This window comes from Balaenoptera borealis (genome assembly GCF_965194805.1).
Source record: "Balaenoptera borealis genome assembly, chromosome: 13".
Classification (NCBI taxonomy): domain Eukaryota; kingdom Metazoa; phylum Chordata; class Mammalia; order Artiodactyla; family Balaenopteridae; genus Balaenoptera; species Balaenoptera borealis.
This window is the reverse complement of record NC_138870.1, coordinates 72,024,566-72,038,958: the sequence shown is the minus strand read 5'-3', so window position 1 is coordinate 72,038,958 and position 14,393 is coordinate 72,024,566. Positions and strand designations below refer to the sequence as shown.

Genomic DNA, 14,393 nt, shown 5'->3' with positions numbered 1-14,393 from the left:
TTGTCTTTCTGGAGGACTTCTAAACTCTTTTCTTTGTCCCTGATTTTATGACATTTTCTAAGATGTGCTACAAAGGCTTTATATTCATTCATTTTCCTAACATGGGATCTTTTGATCTGGAAACTGGAAATTCCCTTAGTTTCGGGAATTTTTTGGAATGATTTCTCTGACAATTTCCTTCAATATATTTGTTGTTGTGTTCTCTCTTTCTGGAACTTCTATTAGTTATCAAGGTTGGACCTCCTGGACTGAGCCTCTTTTCTTTATGTTCTCTCTCATGTTTCTTATCACTTTGTATTTTGCTTCAGTTTCTGGGAAATTTCTTTAACACTATCTTCTAACTTTATCTTCTGCCAAGTTTTCATTTCTGATATCATTTTTTTATTTACAATGAGATATTTTTAGTTCTCTGAGCTCTCTCTTTCTTGTTATAGCATCTTATTCTTATTTCATGGGTGCAATCTTTTCTTATGTCTATGAAAATATTCATGGTATTTTTGAAGATTTTTTTCACCTGAAGTTGACTATGTTTGTTACTTTTTCTCTCTGTTTCTTAAAAGTTTCTTTCAGATGTTTTAAGAATCATCATTTGTGTGCTTATATTTAGAGAGGGAGTCTATAAAATTGATAAGAAACTGTACAAGTGAGTGATGCCTATCATCTTAGGGTGACCTACCTGAGTCCTATATTGGAAACACTTGATGTCAATATTTAGATGTTTCCTCTTGGACTGTTAAGAATCTCCAGAAAGACTCAGACTTAAAGTCAAAGGCATGGTGCTATGGAGTAAATGTCTGTGTTTCCCTAAAATTCCCATATTGAAATCTTAACTCCCAATGTGATGGTGTTTGAAGAGGGGGTCTTTGGGAGGTAATTAGGGTTAATTAGGTCATGAGAGTGGGGACCTAATGATGGAATTAGTGGCTCTATAAGACGAAGAAGAGAGATATCTCTCTCTCTCCACATGTGCTAAGGAAAGGTCACATGTGTACATAACAAGAAATAAGCCAGAAAGAAAGCTCACCCCAGGAACTGAATCAGTTGACATCTTGATCTTAAACGTCCCAGCCTCCAGAACTGTGAGATATAAACTTCTGTTTTTTAAGCCACCCAGTCTATGGTATTTTGTTATGGCCACTCGAGCAGGCTAAAAAATGTGATTATCAGCCTTCTGGTAGCTAAGCAGGGGAAGGGCTTGTGGCCGTGGCATTTAACATGAATACCTACACTTACTCTTCTTAGTTTCAGCAAGGTGCTAAGGTTTTTCCTGAATCCAGAGACTCTGTTTTATCCTATACAAAGAATTAAGTTCAAGAATTTTTCAAGAGTATCCTGGACCTATTTATTTTATTACCCTTTTCACTCCACTTCCAGAAGGCCTAATACCATCAATTCCTGAAACTTTTGGTTTGAGATAGTTCTCATATTTCATTGCTAGTTTAAGCTTTTGTTTTCTATTTACTCATATATTTATTTTCTAGTCTAAAAAAACTATAATGCCGTTGCCCCTTCCTTATATTCTCATGTTTGTTAGTATGTGTCTTTAAAATATCTCCCCTGAAGTTTTAGTGAGGGTTTTCAGATCCATCGTCTTTACCTGGAAGACCTTAGATTATCACTTAATTTTCAAAACATCACGTGAAGTAAAGATTAGTGTTCCCCATTACAGATGAGAAAAAACAAACACAAGGAGCATACTGATAATGAGTATTTATGCAAGATTCAAACTGAAGTCTTCTCAGTCCAAATCCATTGTTACTTCATTACCTCATGTAGCCTTCTTTAGATAGAAAACTAATGTCCTTGATGATGAATTTTCTAAGATATTGTAATAATTCTCCAACACCCTGATAGGATTATCAGCCATCACAGAAATATAGGAAGTGTCCTAGGTAGCAAGTGAATAGGCAGCTGAAAGGTGGAGAGAAAGGTTACTTTCAGGGAGCAAGGAACAACACAGATAAATAAAGGGTGCCATAGGCTTCTCCCAGAGCCAATCTCTTTCCCCATTTTCTCTGTGAAGCTTTGGCTCGGGAATCCAGATGTTATCCTCCTTCTTCCTTGTGGCTGTACAGAGAAGCAGCAGGTAGACAACTGGGTGGCATGAGTGTCTTGCTTTCATTTTTGAAGAGAAAGTTTTGTTGGGTATAGACTTTCATGGTGGAACTTATTTTCTTTTAGCACTTTGAAGATATCATTACATTGTGTAATAGTCAGCTTGAGCTGCCATGACAAGATACCAAGGACTGAGTGCTTAAACAACAGAAATATATTTTCTCACAGTTCTGGAGTTTGGAAGTCCGAGATGAAGGTGCTGGCAAGTTTAATTTTTCAGAGGCCTCTCTCCTTGGCTTGCAGATGGCCACCTTCTTACTGTGTCCATACATGACCTTTCCTCTGTGAATATGTATGTGTCTTTTCCTCTTCTAATAAAAATATCAGTTCTACTGGATTAGGGTCCCACTAATCTGACCTCATTTAAACTTAATTAACTCCTTAAAAGTCCTATCTCCAAAAACAGTCAAATTGAGGTTTAGGGCTTCAACCTATGACTTTGGGGAGCAGCATGATATAACAATTGTCTTCTGACTTTCATAATTTCTATTAAGAAGCCAGCTTCATTATTATTGCTCCTTTGAAGATAATAAACTTTTGTCTCTGGCTCTTTAAAGAATTTTTCTCTTTGTCTTTGGCTTTTTAGTGCTTTTACTATGATGTGCTACAGTGTGGTTTTCCTTGTATATATTTCCTTTGTAGTTCATGGAATTTCCTGAATCCATAATTTGAGGTTTTACCTCACCTTAGTAAATTCTCAACTATTAACTCTTCAGACATTATTTCTACACCATTCTCTCTTACCTTTCCTTCTTGAACTGTAATTACACGTGTGTTAGACATTTTTTCTGTATCTCACGTCTTCTCTTTTCTGTATTTTTCATTCTCTTTCATTTCATGCTTCAATTTGAATATTTCTTTCATAGCTATTGTCCTGTCCAGTAATTCTCTCTTCAGTTTTGATTAATCTGTGGTTAAACCCATGCACTGAGTTCTTTATTTCAGTTGTTGTGCTTTTAAGTTATAGACTTTCCATTCAGATATTTTTATAGGTTTAATATGTATACTGAAATTCTCAGTTTCTTCTTCTATATCCCTAAAGTTATTATGTATGTTTCTTTTAAAGTCTTCATTATCTTAAATCTTCTTGGCTCAATTTCTGTTGTCTATTGTTTCTCATGGTGTTCAGTGATGTCTCATCTCCTTCTATGCCTTTTTTTCTATTGTGTGCCAAAAATTATATAGGAAAAAATGTAGAAATAATTTGAAGCTTGAGACGATGTTATCTATTTTGGGACATAGTTTATGTTTGTTTCTGGCAAGAGGTTAGTAGAAAGTCTATTTCCAGTTCACATAGACTGGTGACATCATCAAAAGCTTTGCTCAGCGTCTCAGCTCTTGGGATGTCCTTCTTGGCTTATAATTCTTTACTTACTTGTTAGTTCTCCAATGACGTCAATTAGCTTTTTTAAAACTACATTTTCCAGCTTTTAAAGTTGTTCTCGGAAAGAAAGTTGGTTTTAATTAAACAGTCCTCTATTTCCAGAAGTGGAAACCCTCTTGTATTTTTTAATAAAAAATAAACTAATAATATCTCACAGCCTACATATCATGGTTATTTCAAAGAACTCTAAAAGTTCTGAAATCCCTTTTCATTTTTATCCATATACATATCATATATATATGAAACATATATAGTCTATATGTCAATTATATATATTATATATTTGTATATGATATATGTAAATAATATATACACAAGACATATATGTAAATACAAATATATACTTTGGAATAGAATATATACATATTATTATGACTGAATTTGGGTGGAAATTAGAAAATACAAACTATTTACTACTGATGTGGATAAGGAAGAGTTTAATCAGCTTCTCTCTGGCCCTGGATTGCCATTCCCCAAATCTCAATTATCCATAGACAAATACTTTTTTAAAAACTGCAGTTTGTTTTATGCTTCACTAGACTGAATTCCCTAATCAGACTTTTTTTGTTTTTCTGTAGAAAGTTGAAATGATTCCAAACCTTTATACTACTAAATGGTATGATAGTGCCTAAAATGTATTTAGGGAGTTTTGATTATAAGCATGTCTCTTCTTAAAAGAATACCTTCAGGTAGCCTTTGGTTACCTGCATTAACCTCGTGGCATTTATTTTACCAGCTCTTAATACCTAATTGTGTTGGCACTATTAGCAAGTACTCTATATAACTATGGAAATACAAGACCTACTATAAAACCATATACAGAATGTGACTCTGTGCTCTAAGCTGGCATTAAAAGAAAGAAAGTGTGAGAAGAACATGCTTGTAATCATACAGTAAAAAATACCACAAAAGAACATGGTTTGATTAGAAATGCTCTGAAGTAAAAATTATAGAAATTAAAGTCTTTTAATGACTTCAATACTCAAAAATTTAATACAAGAATATTCGAACATCTATGATATATAAAAACATATGGTATGTGTGAATCTTCAGTTTTATAAGAACAGAAATAGAAGCATGTTAGTGACGACAGCACCAAACTGGGAATTATGAAAATCTGACTTTAAAGTGAAGTAAAATTGTCCCAGGGATTAGAGGAGTTAAGACTGAACCTACCTCTCTGTGAAGGTTGATGGGCCAGATCCAATTTTTTTCCTGGCTTGTCTAGCTTCCTTCCTTGGCCAAAACCAGAAGTCCAAGTTTGGCATTGGGCTTTAGGAGTAGGAAATTTAAGTTTCAGCAGATTAGGGCAGGGAAGTCATTTAATTTATGTATAAATAAAAAGAGGAATAAATAAAACAAAAATATAGTGTTTACTTTTGGGCTGGGTGGAGAGGTTCTCATCTATCTGAAAATTAAAATTGTTGATTGAAAATATGGTAACTCCTAGAGTTTAAAAGATTTGGTACTTAATAATGTTAGGTAATCATAATAAAATTAGAATAGATAGCATCTAAATACAGGTCACAAAACAGATATTTATCACCATGTTGGCACTAAACTGTTTCTTAATTTATATTAATGCAAGCTATAAGAAAGGAATAAAAAACAAAAATATTAGTTTCCCAGAGTTTTGCCTAATATAATAGTTAGTCTTTTTATTTTTTCTTAAATATTTTGATTATAAGTTTGTATACATTTCAGGGTTACCCAAGAACCTTTGCTCTTCAATGTCTGCATTTTGTTTTACTTTTGTTAGCTTTGTTTTGATAAAGAAATTATCCCCATTTCCCTTCAGCCACTTACTCTCTGTATGACCTTGGGCAAGTCACTTAGCAAACTCTCAAAACCAGTTTTCTCTGTAAAATATTGACAGTTACAATACATTCTTAAGAGTTTCTGAGAAGACTGAACCAGAGAGTTTAAATAAAACTCTTAGCACAGTACCTAGCAAGAAATACAGTAAATACTACCAATTGCAAACAAGACAAACAACAACAACAACAACAAAACACCACACCTATACTTTAAAAATGACTGTTGTCAAAGATTACAAGTTTTGAGCACTTACTATGTATTTATACTGTGTGCTTCAAGCATTTCACAAGTAGGATCTCATGTAATCCCCAACAAGTAGGTACTATTAGTATCCAATTGTACAGGTGAAAAAATAATGCTAAACAGGGAAGTTAAATAATGTCCCCAAGGCCACACAGCCAATAAAAGGTGGAATCAAGATTCAAACTGTGTTTGACTAACTCTAGAATCTACACTTAACATCCATTAAGCTATGCTTCTTTTTATAGCAGTGATAGCCAGAGAAGAGTGACGTAAGGGCTCCAAATTGAACATTTGAAACCAAAAAAAGAAACTTGGTGGAAAATATTTAAGGTAATAATTTAAAAATGTTTTACATTCTAAGGCGAGATCAGATATTGAAACTTGAGTAGAAATCATTGGTGATACAGAATAAACCAAGACAAGTACCGGACATTAAACAAATATAAATAAATAAGCAAATAAATCAAGTAAACCAGTGTTGAATCTGTAAAGTGCTCAGGCTCTTAAATTGCATATCATAGGAAAAACTAACTGATATCTGACACATGGCACATGTATGAGGTTACCCTGAGAACAGGTGTGGTCAAAGATTCTTCAGCCTTAGGTCTGAGTGAAGGGTCTAAATGGTCTTAAGGGTTAAGGGCAGCTAGACAAAAATTGCCAGCAAGTCATGAATATAGCAAAATATAAAGATATTTTGTAAAACATGGTCTGTTAAAAGGGTATAATTTACCTTACGTCATTTAATATAATTTGACATTTCATATTAAATATTCCCCATATTTAAGCATATTTTGATATTTCATATTAAATATTCCTCATATTTAAGCATATTTTAAATCCCAGACCAATAGAGTATATCTACCATCCTCTCTGTCCTGCTAGTGACATCCAGATAAAGACAAAAAAAAAAAAAAAAAAACAAAGCATTTTAGTACAATTTATAAGAGGAATCATGAAAATCCCACATAGGCAACATTGCAATGTGAAGTATTTTTAAATTTAGTTTTTTTAAAAATCAAAGTTATTATAAAATATATGTGCATTATAGAAAAAATATTCAAATAATACTATCATCTAATTCCAACAAAACCAAGAAAATTATTACAGTGCCGGCATACAAATATATTGAGATACTGTTCCACATAGAGTCATTCAATCTAAACCTACAGTAAAATTTAATTCTGATCTCCCTCACTTTTGGGGGTAATATACCCAATTGTTAATTTTATTTGAATTTTTTAAGGGAAAGCAAAGTTTTTCCAATGTTTTAAAATTAGATTGTAGTGATTTTAATTAGATTAAAATTATATTAGATTTAGGTTGTATAACTATAAATATATTGAAATTTATCAAATCATACTCAGGACAGGTACATTTTATACTATATACATTGTATCTCAAAACACCTGGTTTAAAAATGCGCCCTCCACTGGGAAGCTGTGGTTAGTCAGGTTGCTAACTTGGAAGCTGACTGGCCTCTGTGGCCAGTCAGAAAATAAAGAGTATGAGTCTAGGAGGTGGATGAGGCCAGAGCAGCAGTTAAACATAACATGGGGTTCAACGTGGCCAGCAATAATCAAATAATCTTTGCCTTACTCTTTTCCCCTTAAAAGAGGGGGCAGAAATAAACATATTAATTAGGGAAAATAATGTTCTTCTACACACAATCATTTTTGCCAAGCCCATTCCTTCAAAAAAAAAATGCCTTAAAATAACTATTAGTCACTAGAATATATGGTACATACATAAAGACCATTCAGTGAAATTAATGACATGCCAAATGTACTTGAGGTTTAAAAAGAAAAAAGTAAACTAAACACATTTCATATGGAGGAAAGAAAACAAAAATGCACATTGTATCATAAAGCATATACAGAAGTGTTCCACTTTATTTCTATCATTATTTGAACTTCTTCTGGCATATTTTATTTTAGTATACAAATCAATAGATATACTGTATACATATATACTATTCTTGATGGTAACATATCTTCACCTTTCATAGGATAAAAGAAAATGTAACAGAACAGGTTTGGATAGATTTCTTCCTCCTGGTTCTAAAGTACCTGCTAATTTAAAGGGCAAAAATGCCCCAATTATCTTTCTTCCTAGGCATATCCTTTCTAAAGTAACAGTGCTATACTACTTAAGAGGTAATATCTGTGGAGTTGTTATTGATTTTAGCAGAATTTCTACTCTTCCTTTCAAAAACAGTGAAATGGTGAAGTTAAGATTGTTAAAAGAAATGAGCCCTGATTAAAACTGAAGCCTTATTTTACACTGAAAGTATTTTTTAATTCTATTAAAATACTAATTCATAAACATTTTTTGCAATAATTTTGATTTTTTACACCTTCATTGGTCATCACATTTTTAATGTTTTACTATGGAGAATTTTAAATATTAAAAAAAATTGGATGGTAAAACAAACCTCCTTATACCGTCATCTATTGATCTAACAATTTCAATAATTTGCCAGACTTGCTTTACCTATCTTTCTAGGCATATTTTTATTACTATATACTTAAAGAAAATTCTAGACCCAATGTCTTCCACCCCTACATACTTAGTAGGTATCTCTGAATAAATATAAAATTGGTAACTATCAAATTTTTCTTTAATTGAGACCTTACTGAATAGAAATTTAAATTAAAATGTATCTATTTTCAGTCATGCTATAATGATGCATAACTTTTAAGATTTATTTAAAATGTACAGAAGACAAAGTATTAAATTTTCTGAATAGTTCACTTCCATTCGAAATATTTGACTCCATTTTTTCCTATTAGAAATTACAATCCAAAACTATAGGCAAAATTATGACCATTTTAATATTAAAGATAAAGCAATAGCAAACTTGTTTTAAGTCATATTTGCTGCTCTGTTACATTTAAATATTTCTGATTAATAATATAAGTCCATAATTGTTCTGAATGCTGAAATAAGGAATACAATCTGCCACTTAGATATGCAGATCCTTTACCCAAGAAGTGAGTTGGACAAGCTTCAAATGTAGTAAAATATTTAAAATTCCAGAGTTTAATTCATAATGTTTAATGCAATTTTTATATATTGGCAGTAAATATATTAGAATGTCATTTCAACATGTACTCACTTCCATTGATATAGGGTGACATTATCTGTCAGTGTAAAATTTAAATATAATTAGCAACACTAATGATACAGCATTGTAAGACTTTCACATAAAAATACAAAGAATTTAAATTTATATAAGCACTTATACAAATACTAAACTACTATGCTAATGAATCAAGACACCAAATTAGTATTTTAGCTCCAAGAGCCATATTTTGACTTTTACTTAATTATATTTTATACATAATTTTTTATATATGTACTTTAGGGTTAATGAGGACTTCTAAAATTTGCTTTAAATACAATTTTCCATCTTTTTTACTCTTCTATATATCTGTGATTAAATCATACCTTCAAAGTAGCCATCTCTTTGTGGCTGTGCTTTCTTTGGTGACTTTGTATCAGATACTTTATTTTCATTGTTTTTGAATAATGATAGGCGCACAGTGGGATCTAGACAAAATGAGAAAAATAAGACAAAAGCTCAACTCTTGTTTTTTCCTTCTCTGAAATCGCTATACATTTTTTTATAATAATATTAAAAATAATAGCCATTCTATAAAATTCTGTGAAATTGATTATGATGTTATTTTAAAAAGCTTTATAATATGAAAAAGTAAGCAACATTTATATATTCTTGGTTATCTGATTAAGCATATAGCCAATACTTTATATACAGGGCAGAAATACTAATAATTAGAAAAAATTTACATTTACATTTTCCAGTTATGGCATCATCTTTTTACTTACAGAGTTGTTTTACTGTTTATTATTTTAGCTCCTTTGTTAAATTCCTGACATTTCTGCTGGAATAAGGTAAACTCTTCATAAATACACGTAGATAAAATCTATTGTTACAGGAAAAACCATATACCCTACTTTTTTAATTCTCTAAACTCTAAGAAGCTAAGATATAGGAGATGGAAACAAGACAAATAATGAGATAAGAAACATAAAATATAATTTTCAATAGTTTTAAAGATAAATGAATGATTTTTTTGTTTGCCTTGATGTATGATATTTTACATAATGAAGATGTATAAATTCTAAGTATTTTTTATAGACAAGAGAATTCTGAATTTATTAATTTTACAAAATAAATAGAATAATTGTAAATGTAGGGCGCTATAATTTTTTATTGATAATAAATGGTTCTATGGAATGTGAAATTAGGGATTTAGTGTGGTTGAATTAAGACAAAAGGTTTTTGCTTGTTGAAGAACTGTAAGAAAAGAAAATAGTGAAATAAGTAACAGGGAGTAGAATAAGGAGTGGAAAGTTCTGCATTTAAAGTAGGTTTATATACCTACTGACATTGTACAACATTGTATGTCAATGATACCTCAATAAAAAAATAAATGAAGTAGGTTAAAATAAAACCACAATTCAGGGCAGCATACATTTTATTAATATCTTACATCATTTTACAAAAAGAGACCTTAAGAATCTTCGATTACTATCTAGTGCAATAGAAGTGAATATGCTAAATGAAAAAATAAGATTCAAAATATCATAAAACCAAATTACATATTTTAATTAAATGCTAAAGTAGCACGTTTTTTAGAACGTGAATTGCAGAAGAGTATCTGCAGAGTTATTTCTCAAGCATGTGCATATTGAAGATTTCCATTAGTCTTCCAGTAATAATTTACCCTTGCTAAGCATGATTTACGTGTTTCAGAGAGATTATATATTTCAGATTAGGAAAGATATTGGTCAATATTTGGATACATCTCATAATTATAAGTGACCTAAGGTATTATAAGAGTTGGGTGCTTCTACATGAATTCAATATGAACTATCAATAAGAATAATAAAAAAAAACTCTGTCTATATATTTAATTGAATAAGTATTATATATCACTTAAGTCATTTACAAAAAAAAAAAAAACGACATGTTAAAAAGAGCATTAGTCAGTCAGGGAAGGCAGATTATCATGGGTTTACATACTCTATGATACCTTATTAGAACCTGCTGATCTTTCTACACATTCTCCAGACTTTCTTGCCTTTTTAATTGAGCTATGTATTTCCTGAGCAAAAATATTACAATTCGACAGATCTGGCTTAGATCCAAACTCCAACTTTTACTAGTTGTATGATTCTGGACAAATTGGTCTCACCCTCTGCCTCCGTTTTTGTCCAATAATGCTGACTTTGAAACATTACTGTGAGAATTAATGAGATAATGTGTGTAAAGCAGCAAGACATATGTGTAGGTGCTCAATAAAGGGCAGCTAGTAAGCATATAATTAAAACATAAACAACAATAATATATCCAACTTATTATATCCTTGGAAAAGATCTTAAATCATTGCTATTTGAATAAGGTGGGACATATAGGAAATAGATAGATGGATCCATAACTGACTTAATTTTATTCAGTATAGCACATGAAATAAAAGCAATGGATCTTGTATAAGTTCTTTGGCACTCCTTTGGGCAAATAACAATCTCTCTATGACTTGATTTCTTAATATGTAAAACATGGATAATGACAGCACTTTCCTCACACTATTATCATGATTAAATAATTTAACACATATAAAATATTTAGAAGAGTTGTCTAGCTCAATTTACTCAATAAAATCATTTTATTCATCAAGAGCACATAAAGAGTGCTACATTTTCAATCTTTGTATTTCAAAACATTCTGATTGCATTACCTTAAACTGATTAAAAACATATTAATTCAAATTGCTAAGGAATAATAATAAGGAATAATGATAAGAAGCAAAAAATATAGTAATTCTAGATGGGAAAAAAATCACTTGATTCTGATAGTACCCAAAAAGACCACCATGAATGATACTACTGTTACCCTCAAAAAATACACAATCAAGTAAGAAAGCCAGGATACAAGGATATTGTAAAGAGCATTACAAAGTCATTTAAATCTACTCCTCAGCAATCATCAATGGCAGGTCAATGTTGTTGTTTTTTAAATTTTTTTATCTCCCAGTACGACTTGCTCAGTATCTGGAAAATAGGTTTTAAATACATCTTTATCGTATAGTTAAAGAAACCCATAAGTAAGCTGACTTTCCATTATGTATGTGGCTCTGTACTCAACACTTTCTATCCATTACCTCATTTAAGTAACAATTTTATTTAGGCATTATAATATCCTTAGAATTATTCCATCCCCTGTGCAATCTCTTCACAGTTTCTATAACCCTAATCTTAGCTCACTGGTTTATCTTATTCTCATTAACAACATACGTGAAAATCTGGTTATTATCCATTTTCTGCATGTGCCACGTAGAGCAGTGCTGTAAAATACGTTTTATGCTAAGATTGAATGACTAGCTATAGTTCATTTTTATAAGGAGTATTATTTACTAATTTAAATTTGCCTTCTCAAATATAAACATATATTTAAATGACTATAAAATACACACAGTCATACGCATACACAGAGTCAAATGTCTTTAGTGACTTTTAGCTAACCTACTGCTGATTTGGTTAACAGTTATTTATTGAACATCTACCATGGTATTAGGTTCAGGGAATTTGGTGGGGAACAAGTGGAGACTGGGTCCTCCAGGATCTTAGTATTCAAATAAGTTTTCTTATTGTTTTGTTCAGAGCACAACAAAGTAACATTTGATCAAAATTCTTTTAAGTTCCTTTTGGGAATCACTAAGGTAAACAAAATAAATCAGCAATAAACTTCATTTTGTCACAGTTTTGTCTAAGCTGTTCCCTTTTGATCCTTCCTTAACATTTCTTAATTACCTTATCATTTTGCAACCCAATCTCTTTGTTATAGCCCATGAACTGTTTAATTCACATTAAGAAGTTAGCTTTAATTATTTTCTACCTGGCTTAATTCTTGGCTATAACTAAGTGTTGCTAACACAGTCTCAAGCTTTTTTCTTCATTGAAATAAATTCAGCAAATATTTATTGAATGCTTAACATGTACTTGAAACAGTGCTAGGTGTTACTAACAGCTGCAGGATGATTCTAATCCCTAGTGGTGGCTCTACGTTTATAACAAAATTAACCTTGTCTGCTTCATCCTGATCTTTCTTTCTTCTAACTATGAAATTTGAAATTTGATATGCATAAATATTATAAATGTTGGAAAGCCACGTTATGTCTTCATCCTTATATTCTTAGCCCTTAAACTTCTTACCATTTGCTCTCCACCAAAATCCCTATACTCAAAACCTGTCCTCTCTCAGGAGTGCTCCACATCAAAAGCACTCACTCACTCTCTTTCTCCATCTGGCTCATCTCAGTCTTGCTACCAATTATGCTCACTATCTTTAGGATATTGACCCTCGGGTTTTCAACAACCCAGCAACTCTCACCTTACACATGATGTTCTTCACTGCAGTACTAAACTCTAAACTTCCCTGCTAAATTCCAACCCAGATCACCAGATTCTGAAATTACTTCCGTGCATGATGCAACAGTAAAAACAAAAAGACAAACAAAAACCCACAAACACAAGACCAGTCATTACTGGCTCACACTTATGTCCATCATGAGGGAAACAGCAATGACTTACTAGGAATAACAACAATTAGAAGCCAAAACCAAACTAAGTAAATCATGGTAACTCCTCACAATTTTAGATTCCATCCTGTGGCTTCTAATTAATTTCTCCTCCCCCTCCCTCTCGCCCTCCTCTCTCTTCTGTTTAAAGCAGATGACCTCATTTATCCTAATGGAAGTCATCAATACTGAGTGTCCTCTGATGGCTGCCCACACTGCTTGCTTTCTCAGCCCCTTGCTTCTTCATTAATCAGCAACCTCAGTGGTATTCTTCCTCTATCTGCAACTTTCTTCAAATAACTAACCCCCTACTTTCTGCCCTATTTTCACTCTCATCTTAAATCAAATATTGTTGACTCATATCCCTTGGCTAAATAACTATATGTACAAGACACAAACAGGAAATATTATTAAGAGCTCGCTACTGAGCAAGTTGCTCTAAGGTTTTTCATGGCATGAAATTTGAATTAAAGCTTCCACACTTCGTGCATTTATGACCCACCTCCACGAGGATTAGTGCTTTGTTAGATTTTAGGGATCCCATTTAATTTTCTATTCTCTGACTGCCCCACTTGACACCCTCCCTACCCACACAGAGCTGGTTAGTCTCCAACAGTTTTACGAAAAATGTTGCCCTCTGGTGGCTTGAAATTTTCAACTTGGCAAGTTGTGCATGTAAGATATATACATATATATGCATATTTGAAAATTACTTGTAAATTTTTAAAGTATTTAACAGAATTTAAGTATCTAAAAATCATTTAAATGTATTAGTGAGTAATAAAAGTTTAAAATTATGGCCATTATTTTAGGCAGATTCAAATAAGTTAACAGCATAGCACAAACTGATTGCATTAATACTAGAAAATTCTTTATTCTGTAAGAAGACAGACGGAGTTACTGAGTCTTAAATGATTTGCTCACATATACAAAATGACATAAATTCTACATCATCAACCTACTAAAGATGAAAGTATCATAATTGTAGAGGATCCCACTGATTTTCTTTTTCATCTTTAATCTTACCTTGACTATTTCTATTCTGTGTATATGTTGTGAGGGGGGAGCAGAGAAAAAGAGTGAGGAGGATTTAAAGGTCATCATTAAGTTTTACACTTCAGAATTCAAATTTTTAAAAACTTGCTTTTATTTCATCAATCTAATACTATTTTGATAAAACAGAAGCAAAACAAAAGCTTAATGTAAAGACACAAAACCTCACACAGTAA

The 14,393-nt window shown here is 31.8% G+C and overlaps 1 protein-coding gene across 3 annotated transcripts in view; it reads right to left on the bottom strand.

Annotated features, from left to right (window-relative positions):
* LRRIQ1 (leucine rich repeats and IQ motif containing 1) overlaps positions 1-14,393 on the bottom strand; it is a 304,399-nt gene that overhangs the window by 70,328 nt on the left and 219,678 nt on the right. For 2 of the 3 annotated variants that reach the window (XM_082351784.1, XM_082351785.1), the window contains exon 23: positions 9,011-9,112. In XM_082351784.1, coding sequence (XP_082207910.1) covers positions 9,011-9,112 — 102 coding nt within the window. Of the gene's footprint in view, positions 1-4,675; positions 4,772-9,010; positions 9,113-14,393 lie in introns of all 3 variants that reach the window. The other variant, XM_082351783.1, reaches the window with a different exon arrangement.